This window comes from Rana temporaria, unplaced genomic scaffold (genome assembly GCF_905171775.1).
Source record: "Rana temporaria unplaced genomic scaffold, aRanTem1.1, whole genome shotgun sequence".
NCBI lineage: Eukaryota > Metazoa > Chordata > Amphibia > Anura > Ranidae > Rana > Rana temporaria.
In genome coordinates, this window is record NW_024404556.1 from 36337 (window position 1) to 59543 (window position 23207).

The window sequence follows — 23207 nt, forward strand, 5'->3', positions numbered from 1 at the left end:
CACGGCCACGCCCCCTCGGAGCAAAATCAACGGAAAAGTCAGTTGGAAGTCCGATCGCGTGTATGAAGCTTTAGGGTTTCAGTTTGTATGCAATCAGGCAGCCCCTTCCATCAGGGCCGATCCTAGGCAGGGTGCACAGGGTGCTTTGCACCCAGGCGCCTGCAGAGGTGGGGGCACCAAAGTGGCAGAGTTTTCCCCTCCCTCCTTCTCTCCTTGTTTGTGTCCGTCCAGAACTAGTGTTCTGAGCATAGGTGTGTGTCCGTCCAGAACTGATGTGTCTCTGACCATCTCCTATACTATGTCTGCAGTCTCTGACCATCTCCTATACTATGTCTGCAGTCTCTGATCATCTCCTGTATTATGTCTGCAGTCTCTGACCATCTCCTGTACTATGTCTGCGGTCTCTGACCATCTCCTGTATTATGTCTGCAGTCTCTGACCATCTCCTGTACTATGTCTGCAGTCTCTGACCATCTCCTGTACTATGTCTGCAGTCTCTGACCATCTCCTGTACTATGTCTGCAGTCTCTGACTATCTCCTGTACTATGTCTGCAGTCTCTGACCATCTCCTGTATTAGGTCTGCAGTCTCTGATCATCTCCTGTATTATGTCTGCAGTCTCTGATCATCTCCTGTATTATGTCTGCAGTCTCTGACCATCTACTGTATTATGTCTGCAGTCTCTGATCATCTCCTGTATTATGTCTGCAATCTCTGACCGTCTCCTGTACTATGTCTGTGGTCTCTGACCATCTCCTGTATCATGTTTGCAGTCTCTGACCATCTCCTGTATTATGTCTGCAGTCTCTGATCATCTCTTGTACTATGTCTGCAATCTCTGACCGTCTCCTGTACTATGTCTGTGGTCTCTGACCATCTCCTGTATCATGTTTGCAGTCTCTGACCATCTCCTGTATTATGTCTGCAGTCTCTGATCATCTCTTGTACTATGTCTGCAGTCTCTGACCGTCTCCTGTAGTATGGAATAAAGGGGGGGGGGTTCAAATTTGGGACTTTAAATGAGGTGGTTAGTAAACCACCTCCATCCCTGGTTGTATAATAAAAAAGAAAGAGAGAGCGGGACTTTAAATGAAGCATGTGCAGGGATCAGATTACAATGGATAGGGGGAAAATAATAAATCTGGAATAAGTTATTAATTTCAAGACTTTCAAATAATGCACCGTCCATGACTATATTGCATTATTAAAGAAATTTGGTAAACATATATATATATATATATACTTGACAGAAAAAGCTGGGGTATTTAATATAGAAAAAAGGGGGGGGGGTTTTGGGGCTATAAATTAGATGACAAACTCAAATACAGGTGAAGCAATAAACATTTCTAACCAGGTTCCTCCTTACCATCCAATCAGCAAGCCAAGTACAACGGTCTAACTATACATATTAAAAGCAGAGGATTAGTCGCACACATTTGAAAATATATGTTTTAAGCTGCAGAGCCATCGCCAAGGCTCCCTGCGATTCTGCAGTCCTAACTACACATTTTTTAAAGTCTCCTCAATGGAGGCATGTACAAACTGATGGGTGGATGAAGGACAGGTGATTGGGGGGTGTGTCCCCACCTGCACCTATGCCTGGTAAGAAATGAAAAAACAAAACCACAAAAAGAAACTGCAGCAATAGATAAAATCAATGCATCAGTTTGTACATGCCTCCATTGAGGAGACTTAAAAAGTGTGTAGTTAGGACTGCAGAATCGCAGGGAGCCTTGGCGATGGCTCTGCAGCTTAAAACATATATTTGCAAATGTGTGCGACTAATCCTCTGCTTTTAATATGTATAGTTAGACCGTTGAACTTGGCTTGCTGATTGGATGGTAAGGAGGAACCTGGTTAGAAATGTTTATTGCTTCACCTGTATTTGAGTTTGTCATCTAATTTATAGCCCCAAAACCCCCCCCCCCCCTTTTTTCTATATTAAATACCCCAGCTTTTTCTGTCAAGTATATATATATATATATGTTTACCAAATTTCTTTAATAATGCAATATAGTCATGGACGGTGCATTATTTGAAAGTCTTGAAATTAATAACTTATTCCAGATTTATTATTTTCCCCCTATCCATTGTAATCTGATCCCTGCACATGCTTCATTTAAAGTCCCGCTCTCTCTTTCTTTTTTATCTCCTGTAGTATGTCTGCAGTCTCTGACCGTCTCCTGTACTAGGTCTGCAGTCTCTGATCATCTCCTGTATCATGTCTGCAGTCTCTGATCATCTCCTGTATCATGTCTGCAGTCTCTGACCGTCTCCTGTATCATGTCTGTAGTATGTCTGGGGGTCTTTCTAACAGAAGCCCCCTCTGTGTCCATCACAGAGGCCCCCCCTCCAGGTCCCAATAAAGTTCTCTGCTTCTCTTCCTGTATTTTGTTTATTGTTAAGAGGTCATGTAAGGATCCCGGGGTAATGAAGACTTCGTGGGGGAGCATCTCTGTGGTTGAGTCATTGCCATAGAAACATGTGTAAAGGGGAGGAGTTAGTAAAAATGATCACCCCCATGTGGGGGCGCCAGAAATATTTCTGCACCCAGGCGCCTGTGACCCTAGGATCGGCCCTGCCTTCCACTACATGGTTTTGGTAAATCTAAAGGAAATCAGACAACAAAAGTTGTATAGTGTGTATGGGGGGGTCTAACAGTCCTGAAATGTGAGGAGCGGGGAGGACAGACGCTGGATGCAGTAAATTGAGAAATGTGGGCAGTTTGTGGTCTCAGGACTGGGGGGGGGGGCAGAGATGAGGGGTACACGCCTTCAGTGGAGGCACGAGGAACACTTACACCTTCCTGTGTGTTCCTGGGACTCAGTCACTGTGGGACAATCGTGGTAAATTCAGGACATTTAGTCACACACGGTACAATCTGTACAATCTCTGTTCTGTGAGCCTTGTCCTTCCCTTGTGACATCAATAAAGCTAGGTGAACCAAAAATATAATAAAGTCCTGCCTCCCCCATAGGCACACACACACAAAGCACAAACCCAAGGAGGGCGCACATGTGTACACAGATTGTACTGAACGTATTGGGTACGGCGGCACACGCGGAGCGATGGAATCATTCCAGGACCGCTATTTATGGTTTTCGGTAAATGAAAGGGCTGTGAAGGTTTATGGCGCCTCCTGTGGACAATTATGAGGATCGCCATTCGGTGGTCGCTCACACGTCTAATGCCGCGTATACACGCGGTCGGAATTTCCAAGAACAATTGTTCGATGTGAGCTTGTCGTCGGAAAATCTGACCGTGTGTAGGCTCCATCGGACATTTGCTGTCGGACAACAAAAATTTGAGAGCTGGTTCTCACATTTTCCGACAACAAAAGTTGTCCACAATTCAACGCACAAAAATTCTACGCATGCTCGTAGACTTCATTTTTCTCGGCTCGTCGTACGGGTTGTACTTCACCGCGTTTTTGACGTTAGGCAATTTCCGACAACATTTGTGTGATCGTGTGTATGCAAGACAAGTTTGAGCCGACATTCCGTCGGAAAAGAAATCCACAGTTTTGTTGTCGGAGTGTCCGATCGTGTGTACGCGCGTCTGCACTTATTGGACGCAGTCTGATATGGTCGTGGAGCACAGCTGACATCATTTTTTTTGTTTGTTTTTTCATGTCGGTGGGGGGGATTGGTACTTTTTCTTGTAATAGAAATCCATGGAAAAAATAGTTCCAGCAGTGAAAGGGTTACATTTGAATCAGCTCTCCAGTAGGACAGGAAGTGGGCGGGGCTGATGTCACAGATTCCCCCCCCCCCTCCCCCAGCACAGGGAAAGGAAAAGCATGGATACTATAAAGGAGGAAGATCTCTATCAATGGAGACATTTCTTCTAAACAATGAGAAGTCATTGGGGGTTATTTACAAAAGGCAAATCCACTTTGCACTACAAGTGCGCTCGCTATAGATCTGAGGGGAAGATCTAAAAATGAGGGGAAACTCTGCTGATTTTATCATCCAATCATGTGCGAGCTAAAATGTTATGTTTTTTATTTTTCTTGCATGTCCCCCTCGGATCTCCAGCGACTGCACGTGCACTTGTAGTGCAAAGTGGATTTGCCTTTCGTAAATAACCCCCATTGTGTCATTACAGGAATCCCTGACCTACGAGAGAATGGAGGACACCCCCCCCCCTTTCCCTTTCTCTGAGTTACAAGAAAATGGAAGACACCCCGCCCTCCCCCTCTCTGGGCTACAAGAAAATGGAGGGCACCCCTCCCCCTCTCTGGGCTACAAGAAAATGGAGGGCACCCCTCCCCCTCTCTGGGCTACAAGAAAATGGAGAGAACCCCGCCCTCCCCCTCTCTGGGCTACAAGAAAATGGAGGGCACCCCCTCCCCTTCTATGAGCTACAAGAAAATGGAGGACAGTGGAAACCCCCACCATCCACCAGGAAAGCAAAGCATGGACACATTGAATATAACGGAGGAAGATCTATATCAATGGACGCATTTCTTCTAAACAATAAGAAGTCATTACAGGAAGATCAGATCACTGAGCTACAAGAAAATGGAGGACACCCCTCCCTCTCTCTGAGCTACAAGAAAATGGAGGACACTCCTCCCTCTCTCTGAGCTACAAGAAAATGGAGGACACCCCTCTCTCTGAGCTACAAGAAAATGGAGGACACCTCTCTCCCCCTCTCTGAGCTACAAGAAAATGGAGGACACCCCTCCCCCTCTCTCTGAGCTAAAATAACATTCAGAACAACATCTCCTCCCCCTCTTCTTCCGTCCGCACGTTCCTGCAGCCAGAGACAGACAGGAGACTGAAGAAAAACTTCTGGAGAGATCGGGGTAAGAATAGGGAGCTATGGAGGGGCAATGTGAGGTCACTATGGGGGAGGGGCGGTAAAGTAAGTGCACACATATGTACTGAACAAAAATCAGGTCATGGTGAACTTTGTTCACAGAATGTCCCGAGAGAAGAATTACAACATACAGATCACCTACCTCCCCTCCTCCTCCTCCCCCCCATACAGAGATCACCTACCTCCCCTCCCCATACAGAGATCACCTACCTTCCCCATACAGAGATCACCTACCTCCCCTCCCCCATACAGAGATCACCTACCCCCCTCCTCCTCCCCCATACAGAGATCACCTACCCCCTCCTCCCCCATACAGAGATCACCTACCTCCCCCACACAGATCACCTACCTCCCCTCCTCCCCCACACAGAGATCACCTACCTCCCCCACACAGATCACCTACCTCCCCTCCTCCTTCCCCATACAGAGATCAACTACCTCCTCCTCCCCCACACAGAGATCACCTACCTCCCCTCCTCCCCCCGCACAGATCTCCTACCTCCCCTCCTCCTCCCCCACACGGATCACCTACCTCCCTCCCCCATACAGAGATCACCTACCTCCCCTCCTCCTCCCCCACACACAGATCACCTACCTCCCTTCCTTCCTCCCCCCCCCATACAGAGATCACCTACCTCCCCTCCTCCTCCCCCACACAGAGATCACCTATTTACCTTCCCTCCTTCTCCTTCACACAGATCACCTACCTCCCCTCCCTCCACACAGATCACCTACCTCCCCTCCTCCTCCTCCACACGGATCACCTACCCCCCCCCCCCCAAACACAGATCACCTAACAACCTCCCCCTACACACAAATTACCTACCTCCTCCACACAAGAATCACCTATGCCCCCCCCCTACACACAGATCACATACCTCCTCCCCAAACACAGATGACCCAACACCCCCCCCCCCCCCACACACCCAGATCACGTACCTCCCACCACACACATTCCCGTTTTACCACCATCCACTGATCACCTACCCCCCATGCACAGATCACCTCCCTCCCACTCACAGCCCACCTACCCCCCCCCCCCCCACAGACAAATCACCTACAGTACTGTTCAAAACTCCCCAGTGTACTGTGCTCCATAAAGGTGCATGGACACACAGGACACCCTTTTATTGCTCCAACTTGGGAGACTTAAAATGATAGTTAGGACCACAGTACATCGGGGTTCCGTGATGTGGCCGCTGTGGTTTGCACATATATTTGCAATTGTGTACAAACTAAACCCCTTGGCCCAGATTCAAGAAGCAATTGCGTCTGCGTAACCATAGTTACGCAGCGCAATTGCTTACTTGCGCCGGCGTTTCGAATGCTCCTGATTCAGAGAGCTTGTTACGCCGACTGCAGCCTAAGATATGCCTGGCATAAGGCTCTTATGCCACGCATATCTTAGGCTGCATTCTTACGATGGCCGCTAGGGGGCGTTCCCGTAGTGGTCAGCGTATAGTATGCAAATTGCATACTAACGCCGATTCACAACCCTACGTGAGCCCTGCGTACGCAGTTTAAGTCGTTTGCGTACGTCGGTTTTTGCGTAAGGCTGCCACTGCTAATAGCAGGGGCAGCCAATGCTACGTATACCCGTCGTTCCCGCGTCGCAAAGTTAAAATTTTTACGTCGTTTGCGTAAGTGAATCGTGAATGGCGCTGAACGCCATTCACGTTCACTTTGAAGCAAATTACGTCCTTGCGACGTCATTTACCGCAATACACGGGACTGGGCGTTCCTATTTGATTGACAGGCTTCCGACGGTCGCATACATCGCGTCACGATTTTCCGAAAGTAGCCGAACGTCGGTGCGCAGGCGCCGTATAGAGCCGCACCGACGTTCGGCTACTCGTGACGCGATGTATGCGACCGTTGGAAGCCTGTCGGAAGCCTGTCAATCAAATAGGAACGCCCAGTCCCGAAGACCCATACCCGGAAGCGGCGGAGAAGATCTCTCTCTAAAACGGTAAGTACTGCTTCAATTTTAAAAAAAACACCCGATTCCCCTAGACAAAATGAGCCTCAATCTAATGTTAAAAATTGTTTTTCGGGTGAACTCCCGCTTTAAGTAAGTGGTGCGACATCCATGCTGAGATGTCAGTTAGTAATACGAGAGGAGACTGAAGGAGTGAGGTGAGGAGTAGACAGATTTGGGTGTCATCGGCATATAAGTGGTATTGGAGGCCGTGGGCGGTTATCAAGTGACCTAGGGAGAAGGTGTACATAGAGAAGGGATCCAAGAAAAAAAATTTTGGGGGACCCCCACAGAAAGGGGCAATGGAGGAGGAGGAGACAAGAGTTGTAGGTAACACTGAAGGAGCGCTGTAATAGATGGACAGAGAACCAGGATAGAGCAGATTCTTGGAGGCCAAGTGAATGGAGTTTGAGAAGGAGGGGGTGGTCAACGGTATCAAAGGCTGCAGAGAGGTCAACTAGGAGTATGGAGTACTGACTGTTGGTTTTACCAGTTACTAAATCGTTAGTGAGCATACCTCCCAACTTTTCAACTTCAGAATGAGGGACAAATGAGCATACCCCCCAAATGAAGTTGTTGAGCGGGGGGGGGAATTCCGTGGATCAGAGTTGTTGAGCGGGGGGGGTCCGCGGATCAAAGTTGTTGAGCGGCGGATATCAATACACTGCTCCTTCCCTTTTTGTGGGGAGCTAAACCGGCGCGGGTGTCCTTGGACACTCTGTTCTTACCAATTCGAGCGGGTGGTTTGGCGTTGCCAAATTTGCAGTGTTATTATCTTGCGGCTCAGCTGTCACATGTGCATTGGTGGGGTTTCCCGAAGTTAAACAATGCCTCAGTGGCTACTCAGGCAGCGCAGATGCATTCATATGAGGCTCTGATCAATGTTCTATATCGTAATGGCCCATACCCGGATCGGGGGGCGGGAATACTGAAATTGTCCCATAAAATATTTCATATGTGTAACGCCAGGATGGGGGGTACCAGCTTATCTGAATCTCCAAATGCCCCATTGTGGCACAACCCTCAACTGAAGGAAATATATAAAATTCCAGATGGTGATTGTTGGGCCACATACGGGATCAAATATGCACATCAGCTTTATAGGGATGGAAGATTTAGATCCTTTCTGGACCTACGGTCTGAATATAAAATGCCTGCCACTTTTCACTTCCGGTACCTGCAGCTGCGTCATGCAGCGCGGGCTCAGTATGGGGGGGGGGAGGTGTTACTTCTCCCTTCTTGCACAGAGAAAATGATTGCTGAAGAGGACCACACAAAGCTTGTTTCTAGATACTATTTTTCGTTGTTGACGACGTCCTCAGCCAGAATGGAGAGGGTGGCGTCGCAATGGAAGTCTGACGTTCCATCCATGTCAGATGAGGCCTGGGCTGCGGCCCTGGACTCACTGCTGCCATCAATGCTGTCAGCAAAAGACAAACTAATACAATTCAATTACTTGCACAGGATCTATTATACTCCGCAGCGTTTGCACAGGATGGGAAGGGCGGATACCCCGAACTGTCCCAGGTGTGGGGGGGCAGTAGGCGACTTCTTCCACATGGTGTGGCTATGCCCCCATGTGGCAGGATTCTGGAAGGCAATTCTTCGATTCATGGAGGAAGTCTTAGCCCTCCCGAATATATACTCCCCTGCCAGGTGCCTGCTGGGAGATCTGGACGAGGAGGAGCTGTCGGAGTCGAGAAGGGTGCTAGTTAGAATACTGTTCTGCTATGCAAAGAAGGCGATAGCCCTTAGATGGAGAGACCCGGTTCCTCCGTCTCTGCAATGCTGGGTGGATCTGGTGAGCCGGGCGGTGCCAATGTACAAATTGACTTACATAGCCAGGGGTTGCCCTAAAAAATTTGATAAAATTTGGACTGCGTGGCTGAAATACACCTCCGGAAATGGGGAGGCGGGTTAAGTGAATATATGTTATGATCGTCTTTATGACTGGAAACTGTTTTTACCGACATATGCTTGTGACTCTATGGTTAAACATGGTTACTACGCACATTATCGGGAGTCATGTTTTACTGAACTGATATATTTTCTACTGTGTATTGCAAAAGCCATGTGATGTAATTTTTTTTTTCTGTCTCATTTTTTTGTTTGTGTTTATTTTTGTGAAATCTCAATAAAATTTACCCTTTAAAAAAAAAGTTGTTGAGCGGGGGCGAGGGACTTCCATGGATCTGAGTTGTTGAGCGGGGGGGGGCGTAGGTCAAAGTTGTTGAGAGGGGGGGGGTATTCCGTGGATCAGAGTTGTAGAGCGGGGGGGGGGGGTCAAGGTTGTTGAGCGGAGGGTGGGGGTTTCGGAGATCAACGTTTTTGAGAGCGGGGTGGGGGAATCGCAGGGCCGCGGGATTTACCGCGGATCGCGATAAATCAGACGTTCACGTTAGCAGTGCTATTGTCCAGCGATTTTGCAGCACAATAGCACTGCTCGCGGGAACACGGGCCATTCCCGCGAAATCCGGGACGGTTGGGAGGTATGAGTGAGCTTTAGTAAGTCAGACTGTAAGGGGTCAAGAAGGTTATTTTCACTGAGGTAGGAGCTAAGACGGTTGTAGACTAGGGGCTAGATTCAGTAAGGGCAGCGTATCTTTGTGCGGGCGTAGCGTATGTTATTTACGCTACGCCTCCGCAACTTAGACGTGCAAGTGCATTATATACAAAGCACTTGCTCCGTAAGTTGCGGCGGCGTAGCGTAAATGGGCCGGCGTAAGCCCACCTAATTCAAATGTGGAAGGGGGGGGCATGTTTTATGTTAATGTATGATGACCTGACGTGATTGAGGTTTTTTATGAACGTTCATGTACATATCTCAATGTGCATTGCTCCCAAGTACGCCGCAACGACGTATTGGTTTCGACGTGAATGTAAATTACATCCAGCCCTATTCGCAAACGACTTACGCAAACGGCGTAAAAAATTCAAAAATCGAAGCGGGAACGACGTCCATACTTAACATTGCGTGCGCCTCATAGAAGCAGGAGCAACGTTACGCCGAAAAAGCAAACGACGTAAAAAAATACCGCCGGGCGCACGTACGTTTGCGAATCGGCGTATCTAGGTCATTTGCATATTCTACGCCGAAAACGACGGAAGAGCCACCTAGCGGCCAGCGTAAATATGCACTCTAAGATACGACGGCGTAAGAGACTTGCGCCGCTCGTATCTTAGCCTAATTTAAGCGTATCTGGTTTCCAGAATACGCTTAAATTTACGACGGCGTAAATTCAGAGTTACGACGGCGTATCGACTGATACGCCGGAGTAACTCTTACTGAATCTAGCCCTAGGCGTTCTTGAAGTTTAGAGGTGAATGGGAGCAATGAGATGGGTCTTAATTAAGTTGTTCAGGTTGGTGGGGTCCAGTGAGGTCTTTTTAAGTATGGGCGTGATCTGTGCATGTTTTAGAGGGGAAGGGAAGGTGCCACTAGAGAGGGAGAGATTGAAGATGTGAGTGAGGAAACGTGGTATAGATAAAGAGGGTGACCATGGTAGTGGTGATGGAACAGGATCCAAGGGACAATTGGTTAGGTGGGAATCTAAGAAAAGTTTTGTAACCTCTTCAATAGTAGCCAATTCAAAAGAGAAGAGTGTTGAAAGTGCTGTTAGGCAAGGTATGTATTAGGATAAAATGCCTTCTGGGTGTAGCAGCCCCCCTGAATACTTACCTGAGCCCAGTCTCTGTCCAGTGATGTCCACTCGGCCACCTGGGAATCTCCTGTTGATTGGCTGAGACACAGCCGTGGCACCATTGGCTCCCGCGGCTGTCAATCAAAGTTTTGTTAACCAATCTCGAGAGAGAGGAAGCAGGGCCGAATGACAGCTCCATGTCTGAGTAGACACAGGGAGCTGTATATCGGCTTGGGTGCCCCCATAGCAAGCTGCTTGCTGTGGAGGCACTCAACAGGAGGGACGTTAAAGACGTTAAGCCGGTTCAAGAGTCAGGACTAAAGACTGTACCTCACTGTATGTTTTTGTTTGCTTAGTTAACCACTTCCTGTCCAAGGACATTTATAAACGCCAGTTGGAAGGGTGATACCTCGGGCATCCCTGCAGCAATGATTGAGATCTCCTCTTTTAGGGCCCGCGATTCTGCACACAATAAAATTAATCCGAGCAGCTAACGAGCCGCTGGATTACTTTTATAGGTGACAGAAGGGGGTCCCACCCTCCTCCCTCCACCACTCTAACTGTGCGATCAGAACGATTTGCCCCCTGCTGGCTGATATCCAGAATGCAGGGCTGGCCTATCATTGGGGGGGTTTCCCTTCAATCTGCAGGTGACCAGAAATAGCAGACCGGTCACTCTATGTACTAAACATGATCTCCCACACTTTCTATCTGCTTTTGAGCTGGATCCAGTTGACTTTCTGGATTGGAGGGGACCGTCGGATTTCCCCACTGTTCAGCTCCCTCAACCTTGGCTGCCGGCTAAGTGCAGAAGTCGCAAAAGGGGTCGGCAATGCCCCGCGCCTGGTTCCTCCCCGGGACTGATGGATGATGATTATTATTATTATACAGGATTTATATAGCGCCAATAGTTTACGCAGTGCTTTACAACATCAGGGAAGACATTATAGTTACAATACAATTCAATACAGGAAGGATCAGAGGGCCCTGCTCGTTAGAGCTTACAATCTAAAAGGAAGGGTCAAGTGGAACAGAGGGTAGTAGATGTGGGGGGTGATCAGATGGACAAAATTAAAATACAGTTGTTAGATGTGGGTAGGATAGGCTTCTCTGAAGAGGAGGGTTTTCCGGGATCCTCTAAAAGCTAATAGAGAAAGAGATAGACAGTTTGGGGTAAGGAGGTCCATATGCTTGGAGAGGCTCTGGAAAAGTCCTGTAGACGAGCATGGGAGGAGGTGATGAGAGAGCTAGAGAGCAGGAGGTCTTGCGAGGAACAAAGAGAACGATTAGGTTGGTATTTAGAGACTAGGTTAGTGATGTCGCTGGGGGCAGAGTTGTGGTTGGCTTTGTATGTCGAAGTTAGAATTTTGAATTTAATTTGTTGGGCGAGCGGAAGCCAGTAGAGGGATTGACAGAGAGGAGTAGCAGAGACCGAGCGGTTGGTAAGGTCTGGATTGAAGGGGGGTTAGAGTATGCAGCGGTAAGCCAATGAGAAGGGAGTTGCAGTAATCAAGGCGAGAGATGACCAGGGAGTGAATTAAGAGCTTTGTGGTGTCATTGGTTAGAAAGGGGCGTATTTTGGAGATGTTGCGAAGGTTGAGGCGGCAAGATTTGGACAGTGATTGAACGTGAGGCTTAAAGGACAGTTCAGAGTCCAGGACTACTCCTAGGACCTTGACACGTGGGAATGGGCTGATAGTTGTGCCATCAATTTTGACAGAGAGATCAGGGGAAGAGGCACGTGGGGGAGGGAAAATAAGTTCCGTTTTGGAAAGATTGAGTTTGAGGAAGTGGTGTGACATCCAAAGTGATATATCTGATAGTAAATTAGTGATACGTGAGGAAAATGAAGGAGTGAGTTGAGGGGCAGAGAAATAGATTTGAGTATCGTCAGCGTAGAGGTGGTATTGGAAGCCGTGGGAGGCTATCAGCTGACTCAGGGAGGAGGTGTAGATTGAAAATAGGAGGGGTCCAAGAACAGAACCTTGGGGGACCCCAACAGAGAATGGAGAGGAGGAAGTAGAGTTGTAAGTAACGCTGAAGGTGCGGTTGGATAAGTAGGTAGAGAACCAGCGAAGAGTACAGTCACGGAGACCAAAGGTGTGGAGTTTTTTGAGGAGGAGTGGGTGGTCAACCGGCAGAGAGGTCCAGGAGTAGGAGCACAGAATAGTGTCCCTTAGTTTTGGCCGTTAGTATATCGTTTGTTAGTTTTAGGAGAGCAGTTTCTGTGGAATGTTGAGGACGAAATCCAGACTAAAGGGGATCAAGAAGGTTATTATCAGCAAGGTGGATGCTCAGGCGGTTGTAGACTAGACGTTCAAGGAGTTTGGATAAAAAGGGGAGCAAGGAGATGGGGCGTAGGTTGTCAAGATTGGATGGGTCCAGTGAGGGCTTTTTAAGTATGGGGCTGACTAGTGCATGTTTCAAAGAGTTGGGGAAGATGCCAGAAGAGAGATTGAAGATGTGGGTTAGAGAGTGTAGAATAGAGCCAGATGGTGAACGTAGCATTTGTGAGGGAACAGGATCCAGAGCGCAGGTGGTAAGATGGACGTTAGCAAGTAATTTAGCAACCTCGTCTGTAGCGGTGGGGTTGAACGAGGGAAGTAATTACTGTACCTGTGGGCATGAGGTGTATAGAATGGAGGGTATCTGAACAGTAGAGATCTCCTTGCGAATTGTATCAATCTTCTGTTTGAAGTGATTGGCAATCTCCTGGGCGTTGATTGAGTTAGTGGGTGGAGGCAATGGAGGACGAAGGAGAGAGTTGAAGGTAGAGAAGAGTTGACGGGGACGGGATGATACGTTTTTAATGAGGGTGATGAAGTAGGTCTGCTTGGCAGCGAGGAGGCTGGAATTGTATATTTGGAGGGCAGATTTATACTGGACGAAGTCTTCCTGGGACTTAGTCTTGCGCCACTGGCACTCGAGAGCACGGTTGTGTTTTTTCAGACTTCTAGTATCATCTGTTTGCCAGGGTTGAAGGGGACAGGGCCTTATTCTGCATGTAGTGAGGGGGGCCAGTCTGTCCAGTGATACTAGAAGTGAAGTGTTGTAGACAGAAGAGGCTAGGTGGGTGCAGGACAGGGGTGCGATTTTGTCATAGAGGTGGTCAGTCACAGAGTGTAGAAGAGAAGGGTTGATATGATGAAGGTTTCTACGAGTGACTGTAATGCCGCGTACACACCATCACTTTATGTGATGAAAAAAAATGACGTTTTTAAAAACGTCACTTTAATTGACTGTGTGTGGGGGAAAATGTCGTTTTATGTCTTGTAAAAAACGACCAAAAAAAATTGAAGCATGTTTCAATTTTATGTGTCGTTTTTCAAAAGTGCACTTTTTACTTCACAGAAATTGACCGTGTGTAGCAAAAAACGTCGTTTTCTAAGACGTTTTTTCATCCACGCATGCCCAGAAGCTACTTATGAAGCGAGCTTCAATGGAAAAAGTGGTGGAACGTAACCTCACTTTGCAAGATCATTGTGAGAAAACGATGGTGTGTAGGCAACTTCGTCTTTGAAAATTGAAGTTTCAAAAACGTCATTTTTTACTTCACAGAAAGTGTCGTTTTGTTTCATCACATAAAGTGATGGTGTGTATGCGGCATTAGGCATTTGGAGGGAGAGGAGACGGAGGAGAGGGAGAGAGTGAAATTAATAAGGTAGTGATCAGAGAGGGGGTAAGGATCGATGGAGAGGTTGCATGAAGTGCATAGGTGGGAAAACACAAGGTCAAGGGTATTGCCTTCAGAGTGAGTAGGAGCATGTAATCCATTGCTTCAGGTCAAAAGAGGAGGTTAGACTGAGAAGTTGCAGAAGTGTTAGCATTAGTAGGGATGTTGAAGTCGCCAAGAATGATTGTGTGGATTTCAGAAGAGAGAAAGTAGGGTAGCCTGGCAGAGAAGTCATCAAGAAAGGAGGATACTGGACCAGGGGGCTTTCCTTAGAGAAACTGGGGAGAAGAGGCGAATGCAATGCGCCTCAAATGAGGAGAGTGACAGATAGGGAGATGGGTGAAGTACCTGAAAGGTGCTGTGTGGGGCTAAAATGATTCCAACACCCCCTCCTTTGCGTCCACTGGGTCTGGGGGAGTGAGTCCAAAGAAGACCACCGTGGGATAGAGCAGCAAAAGACGCAGTGTCGGATTCGTGAAGCCAGGTTTCAGTAATGGCGAGTAGATTAAATGAATTAGCGATAAAGAGATCGTGGAGGGACGTGAGTTTGTTACAGAAAGAGCGAGCGTTCAAAATGGCGCAGGAGAAAGGAAGTCTGGTCTTGGGAAGAAGAGAAATGGGAACTAGATTGTGTGCATTGCGGCTGCATCCAGAGGGTGTAGGGTAATGGGTGCGTTGAGCACATTTGGATGAAGGAGGCCCAGGGTTTGGGGAGATATCACCAGAGGATAGGAGAAGCAGGAGGGTGAGGGAAGTAATGTAGGAATGCGATTTATATGAGTGGACCTGCCCCAGTGATTTGGAGCATTGGGCGTTTGATATTAGAATTAGCATGAGTTGGTGAGTGCAGTAATAAGGAGAGGACAGAAGTAAGGGTGATATATATAGGGTGTAGGGTGGACCAGAGGGGTGACTGGAAGACAGTTTGAGGATAGAAGACACAGCTGTCAGAAGGAGTGGTAGAGAGTGCATTTTCGAAAGGGGAGGAAACCGAAACGTTAAAAAAAAAAAAGAAAATTGTATACCTGTATTATGAACAGCAAAATAATTAATTATTTTATTGCTTTGTGCATTCGCTGAAGTGCAGAGTCCGAAGTGCTTCCACTTATAGAAAAGCCCCACTTGCAGGGCTGGACTGGGACAAAAATATGGCCCTGGACTTCATCCAGACTGGCCCACTTTGACAGGTCTCTCCCACAGCGGCCGGACAACCCCCCCGGCCACCCAAGCCACCTCTCCCCCTTCACTAGCCACTAGCCATTTTACTTTATTAGAGTAGAACGGCTGGTACTGGTACTCTTATAGGCAGTACCAGTGGGGAAGCTTTCTCCCGGGGGGGAAATAATGTTTGGTGCCCCCCCCCCCCCTCATGGGACAAGATTAGGCAGAAGTGAGAAACTCCCAGGCCGCTGTCACTGAAGCCGGCCCACTGACCCATCGGCTAGGCCCCGGACTGACCTCATGTTGAGGCTGCTTCAGTTATTGTGCTAGGTTCCCTGTACTTGCTGTACGGACCCTGGACTGAAACCTTCCGGGCTTCCATACTGACCCCCCCCCCCCCTACTGTAGCACCCAGCTATATGAGGTGGACAGGGCTGAGCTTCCCTACCTTCCCTCTCATGTTGACACACGTTCCCCACGTAGACCCTACCTTTATGCCGTGTACACATGATCAGAATTACTGACAAAAAAAACGTTGATTTTTTTCCGACAAAATTTCCATCAAACTTGGCATGCATATACACGGTCACATAAATGTTGTCTGAAAATGCGGTGACGTACAACACTACGACGAGCCAAGAAAAATGAAGTTTAATGTTTCCGAGCATGCGTCGTCTTGGATCCGAGCATGCATGTTTTTTTTGTGCGTCGGAATTGCATACGGAAGATCTGAGTTTCCGACAAGAACTTTTCTTGTCGGAAAAATTGAGAACCAGCTCTCAAATTTTTGTTGTCGGAAATTCCAACAGAAAAAGTCAGATGGAGCATACACACGGTCGAAATTTCCGACCAAAAGCTCACGTCAAACTTTTCTTGTCGGAATTTCCACTCGTGTGTATGCGGCATTATGGGTACAGATCCCTATTGGGAACAAGGGCTATGGCCTAGTAGCCTATCCCTAGTGGAGCAGTGTCCCACGCCTGGCCGACAGCTATTTCAAATGTTGGTTTGGATATTTAGTATCCTGTTTTGTTTTCTATGGTTCTATGGTTTTATGTTGAATTCTCATGCTCATCTTTCTCTTCTACCAGGAACTGCCTCTCGCTTCACCGCCCAAACCAAGCTCGTTGGCAAGTCTGGAGACTTGCCCAACCTTTGGACCTTCTATGGCTACTCTTAAGGTAAAATGTTAGGGGTCTCTGTTCTCCATGCAAGCGCAGAAAGCTCTGGTGGGAACTAAAAAGGTCAGGGGCACAGGTGGTCCTACTGCAGGAGATGCATTTCACTCCCCAATCGGTACCCAAGCTGTCCACTGAGTACTTACCCGATACCCAATTTCAGGGGCATGACCATTGCAGTCCATGAATCCTGCCCTTTCCAGTCCACTGGGAGCATGGTAGATTCCCAGGGCCGCTATGTTTTTTTAGAATGGTTCCATTGCTGGGAAAATTGTCACATTTGCCACGATCTACACTCCCAATCTTAACCATCTTACCTTTTTATTGCCGCTGTCCTGGGGCGACTGGCAGATTTTAAGGAAGGCTACTTGGTCCTTGGGGGAGACTTTAACATTAGCCCTGACCCTATACTTTACACTTCCCATAGGCGACCTTCCCATTCTTATGCCTTCCTCAAGCATTTCTGCAAAGCCCTTTAGACTTCCCTCTTGATTGACAGCTGGCGTGTGCTCCACCCCTCAGACTGGGACTTCAGCTACTACTCTAAAGTCCACGTTGTGTACATCCATATTGACCTAATTTATGTGGACCGTCCTGCCCTTGAGCTACTGCAGTTGGCGTCCATTGGAAACATTACTATCTCTGACCATGCTGCTGTTACGGCTACTTTGGCTTTACCGTCAGGCGCCCATAGGCCCTGGTCATGGTGGCTAAATAAGAAACCTGTTAGACGATCCTGCAGGGGTCACAGACGGAGATCACAGAGGAGGGCTTGCGTGTAATTTGGGCATCCCGGACATGCATCGGTACTATAGGGCCATTGCTCTTCAGAGGATCCACACTCACTTTAATCTTTGGGTCCCCCTGGAGAAATACATGGCAGGGGGAAACTTGTCTTATGCCCGTGGTTGTCTCGGGGGCACAGGGAGCTGTTGGATTTCACTTGCCCATTTTCACTTTCCCAAGATCCACCTATTCTGAAGGATAAACAGAAGGAAAATGGATGCCAAGTGCCTTGAGGCGATTCAGTTCGCATTTGTAGCGCTATATAAGTTATTCACTCACTCACTCATGACCAATGCCCTTACTGTTTGGGACCGGATCAATCCAATTTACGATCTGGCCCACCCCTGTATCCCCACTGGCTCCGCTGGGTGGGTTCCTGTGGTTCTTCAGGCCCTGGGTATATGATGGAAGCGCCAGCTGTGGTAAGCTCATGAGGAACGGTAGGCTGCTGTCTTTTGAGACCCTGACAGCTAGAATTTTGGTGGCATAGTCAACTTCACCACTTCTTTGGGGTTCATGGCCACTCTATCAGGGATCCGTCCTCTCTCATGCCTTTTCAACTGATTTTTATAGCAGAAGAGCCGGTACCACATATGGTTTCCGAACTATACCAACTGCTCAGTTTTACCACCCCTGAATCTAAGCCTATCTATGTGTGGGTGTGGGAGAGAGATTTAGGTCTTGAACCTCGGATCAGTTGACCCACCTATACCAGCTCACTCATTCCAGTTCTATTGACTCGAAGACCCAGGAAACAAATTCTAAGATTTTTTTCCGCTGGTACCGGGTGCCTGCTGACCTGGCCGGAATCTATCCTTCCATCCCAGAGCACTGTTGGTGAGGCTGTGGCCATTGTGGCACGCTACTGCACGTATGGTGGGATCAGTGCCTGCGCTACGAATAGGCAAGGTAGGCACCCGCCTAGAGCACACATCAGTAAGGGGCGCCGTCAGGCTCATCTGATCTTCTCCATCTGCTGCTCCCTCTGGGCCCGATCTTCTCCACATCTTAAAACACTAAAGTTGCAGAAAAGTTGTAGCAATGTAGCGCTACATTGCTACAACAATTTTTCAGGACAAGCTTTCGGGGTGTTACCCCTTCTTCAAGGTCCAAGTACTCAGTACTTCCAGGTAAACCCACGTAAACCCAGGTAAAAGGAAGGGCAGCTTGAAGGCGAAAGCCCAAGGAAGGAGATAATTAAATAGGGAGAACCTCCGACTTTGTGAAATTTAAAAATTCTACAGCGTTTCAAAATGTTTAAGTTCTCGCATCAGGTTTGGCAGGGAGATCAATGGGTCCATAAGATGGAATAGCACATCATCGGCATACGCCGACTGAGAAATGTATATCTTGGACTACCTAAGAGGGGATTATTATGTAATTATTATCCACAATATCTTCCAGGATATCTGTAGAGAACTATTTGCTGGTTGTTGATTCTGAACTCAAAGGGTTGGTTGTAAGAGTGACTCATTCATAGATGCTAATGTCCTCGCTTCCAGCCATCTCTGTGCTAATTGACCCTGCTTTTATGTAAAGATGTTCTGTGTTTACTTTTATGATAATGTGTATTGTATAGTAGGTGAGAGGAGACGGGATGTCTACCTTGAAAGGTCATATCTGAGTCCCCTCGTCTGGGTAAATGATTAGTTAATTAGCTCATGTTAATTTATGTTCTGGTTACCTCTTTAAACTGTATATAAGGCTGTATTCTTGGTTCTATTAAACACTCCATGTTCAGCACACAAACAAGTCTCGTCTCGTCTCGTTGTGTGTTGAGGGCAGCTGGAATATCTGATATCTATATCCAGACTGATAGGAAGCTGTATATAGGATCCAGACTGATAGGAAGCTGTATATGACGGAAGCGGAGTGTGGGACGTTCCGTTACATGTACATCACACACTATTTTAAAATGTAATAATGAAGGTTAAATGAAAAAGAAAGCTACTTTACTGTATTAACAAAAATTTTTTTTTTTTTAATCTCCGTACAGGTGGATTGGTGAACCAAATCTCTGGTCAGGTTGGTCGTCCTAGTCACAACTGAGTCACCCTGGTGCCAAGTCCATTTGGGTGTTCTGAGAGACTGGAAGATTCACTCTGGACACAAGCCATATGATGATTGTTTTGGATATCCTTCAGCATTGATCCTGCCTCTTTGGGGGTTCTGGAGGTGACAACTGATTTAAGTCAAATTCAAGAGAAAAACAATACCTTCTCTGGATTGTGACAAAGGTTTTACTGCAAAATCAGACCTAACTAAATACCAGATGGAACACATAGAAGGGGTGTCGTTTCCTGTTTCGCAAAGTGTCATAGCTATTACAATGAAACCCAACCTTGCACATAAGATTGCTCACCCTAAAGTGAAGAGGTATTTTTGTACTAAATGTGGCAAAGCTTTTGCAGCAATGTCAAAACTTCTTGCACATGATAGGGTTCATACAGGAGAGAAGCCATTTCAGTGTTCCAAATGTAGCAAAGCTTTCACATCAAAGGGATATCTTCTCGCACATGAGAGAGTTCATACAGAAGCGCCGCCATTTCAGTGTTCCAAATGTGGTAAAGTTTTCACAACAAAGGGAAATCTTATCGGACATGAGAGGGTTCATACAGGAGAGAAGCCATTTCAGTGTTCCGAATGTGACAAAGCTTTTGCCAGAAAGACGGATCTTATCGTACACCAGAGGGTTCATATAGCAGAGAAGCCATTTCAGTGTTCCGAATGTAGCAAAGCTTTCGCAACAAAAAGAAAACTTATGAAACACCAGATGCTTCATGCAGGGGAGAGGCCATTTCAGTGTCCTGAATGTGGCAAAGCTTTCACTCAAAAGTCAATTCTTGCTAGTCATATGGTAATGCACACTGGAGAAAAACAATTTCAGTGTTCAGAATGTCACAGAGCTTTTTTAAGGAAGTCAGAGCTTCGCAAACATCATCAGATGGGTCACAAAAAAACATTTCAATGTTCTGAATGTGACACGCCTTTTGCAACAAAGTCACAGCTTATCAGACACCAAAGAGCTCCTATTGGTGAGAAGCCATATCCATGCTTAAAATGTGATAAATCTTTTACACAAAAAGCATGTCTTATTACACACCAGATGGTTCACACTGAAGGGAACCTGCATCAGTGTTCTGACTGTGACAACGCTTTTGCATTGAAGTCGGCTCTTATCGAGCACCATGAGACTCATCATCAAGAGAAGCCTTATTGTTGTTCAGAATGTGACAAAGCTTTTACAACAAAGTCACAGTTTAATCTGCACCAGAGGGTCCATACTGGGGAGAAGCGGTATCAGTGTTCTCAGTGTAAAAAATCTTTTCCATCGAAATCACACCTCACCATACACCAAAGAGTTCACACTGGAGAGAAGCCCTATCAATGTTCAGAATGCGATAAAGCTTTTATAAGGAATGCAGCGCTCCTCTTGCACCAGAGGATCCACACTGGAGAGAAGCCATTTCAATGTTCTGAATGCAACAAAGCTTTTAGGTTGAAACCTTTACTTCTCAGACACAAGAGGGTCCACACTGGGGTCAAGCCATTTCGTTGTTTGATATGTGACAAAGCTTTTACATTGAAGGAAAACCTTCACGTGCATGAGAGGATTCACACTGGAGAGAAGCCGTACAAGTGTTCTGAATGTGACAGAGCTTTTATGAAAAAGGCAGAGCTTATCGTACATGAGAGGGACCACACTGGAGAGAAGCCGTATAAGTGTTCTGAATGTGACAAAACTTTTAAAATGAAGCCCAGCCTTGTCAATCACATGAAGGGTCACACTGGAGTGAAGCCGTATCAGTGTCCTGAATGTGGCAAAGCATTTTTATCAAGGTCATACCTTTCCCAACACCGTATAATTCACACGGGAGATAAACCATTTCAGTGTTCTGAATGTAACAAAGCATTTCCAATGAGGTCATACCTTGTCCAACACCAGATGGTTCACACGCGAGATAAACCATTTGAGTGTTCTGAATGTAAGGAAGCATTTTCATTGAGGTCACACCTTGTCCATCACCAGATGATTCACACGGGAGATAAACCATTTGAGTGTTCTGAATGTGGTAAACCTTTTATAAGTAAGGCAAATCTTATCAGACATGAGAAAATTCACACTAGAAACAAATCTGAAATAGAGAAGCCTTTTCATTGTTCTGAATGTGACAAAACTTTTACACAGAAGGCAAATCTTATCAAACACGAGATGACTCACACTGGAGAAAGGCCGTATCAATGTTCTGAATGTAATAAAGGTTTTATACAGAAGGGACAGCTTATCAGACACCTGAAGGTTCACACTGGAAAAAAATAATGTTCTGAATTGGACAACGTTTATCCGCCACCAGAGGGTTCACCCACTTCCTCCTCCACTGCAGAGCGGATATTCTAACAAAAGGGGGGTATTAACCGCTTGCCGACCAGCCGCCGCAGGTCGGCTCTGCTTGGCGAGATCAAGTAATATTACGTCATCTCGCCAAGCAGCCAATAGGGGCGCGCGTGCCCCCCGCTCGTTACCCGATCCCGGCGGGCGCGATCGCTGCCGAGCACCTGCAATCGCTCGTTACAGAGCGAGAACCGGGAGCTGTGTGTGTAAACACACAGCTCCCGGTCCTGTCAGGGGGGGAAATGACCTACCGCCTGTTCATACAATGTTCATACAATGTATGAACAGCAATTTGTCATTTCCCCACATCAGTCCACCCCCCCTTCAGTTAGAACACACCCAGGGAACTCAACCCCCTCCTCGCCCCCTAGTGTTAACCCCTTCTCTGCCAGTGGCATTTTTATAGTAATCAATGCATTTGTATAGCACTGATCGCTATAAAAATGCCAATGGTCCCAAAAATGTATCAGAAGTGTCCGCCATAATGTCGCAGTACCGATAAAAATCGCTGATCGCCGCCATTACTAGTAAAAATAAAAAAAAGAATAAAAACGCCATAAAACTATGCCCTATATTGTAAACGCTATAACTTTTGCGCAAACCTATCAAACGCTTATTGCGTTTTTTTTACGAAAAATATGTAGAAGAATACGTATCAGCCTAAACTGAGGGAAACATTTTTTTTTATATATATTTTTGGGGGATATTTATTACAGCAAAAAGTAAAAAATATTGGGCCAGATTCACAAAGGGGATACAACGGTGTATCTCCTGATACGCCGTTGTATCTCTGTTTCTATCTATGCGATTGATTCATAGAATCAGTTACGCATAGATATCCCTAAGATCCGACAGGTGTAATTGTTTTACACTGTCGGATCTTAGGATGCAGTACCGCGGCCGCCGCTGGGGGGAGTTTGCGCCGTAAACCAGCGTCGGGTATGCAAATTAGGAGTTACGGCGGATCCACAACGGATTTTCGCATTCGCTACGTCGCCGCTAGTCTAGTTTCCCGTCGCAAATTTAGTCGTCGTTTTAGGTGCCCTAACTTTAGTCAGCAAACGTATTGCTGTCTAAAGTATGGCCGTCGTTCCCGCGTCGAAATTTAAAAATGAACGTTGTTTGCGTAACACGTCCGGGAATACGGAAGTACGCTACGCACGTCGCCGCTCGAAAAAATGACGTCACGGCACGCAAAGCACAATGGGATTTGCGAAACGGAGCATGCGCAGTAGGTCCGGCGCGGGAGCGCGCCTAATTTAAATGGCACACGACCATTTGAATTGGCCCACCTTGCGCCGGAGGCCGCGGGCGTAGTTTTCATCGCAAGTGCTTTGTGAATCAGGCACTTGCGATGAAAACTTGCGGCGGTGTAACGTATCTACGATACGTTGGGCCGCCGCTTTTCTACGTGAATCTGGCCCATTGAATTTTTTTCAAAATTGTCGCTCTATTTTTGTTTATAGCGCAAAAACTAAAAACCGCAGAGATGATCAAATACCACCAAAAGAAAGCTCTATTTGTAGGAAAAAAAGGACGCCAATTTTGTTTGGGAGCCACGTCACACGACTGC

General features: G+C 47.0%; 1 protein-coding gene across 1 annotated transcript; it reads left to right on the top strand.

The window, feature by feature from the left end:
• The first annotated feature begins 4709 nt into the window (after positions 1-4709).
• Positions 4710-21710, top strand: LOC120922497 (zinc finger protein 850-like). The gene is made up of 2 exons (XM_040334688.1): positions 4710-4810; positions 19238-21710. The coding sequence occupies exon 2, from the start codon at positions 19514-19516 to the stop codon at positions 21560-21562; it is 2049 nt and encodes a 682-aa protein (XP_040190622.1). The 5' UTR covers positions 4710-4810; positions 19238-19513; the 3' UTR covers positions 21563-21710.
• Positions 21711-23207: the final 1497 nt, after the last annotated feature.

Bases quoted from the DNA above. Each gene is read 5' to 3' on its own strand.
- LOC120922497 (XM_040334688.1), top strand. From the start codon at position 19,514: ATGGAACACATAGAAGGGGTGTCGTTTCCTGTTTCGCAAAGTGTCATA.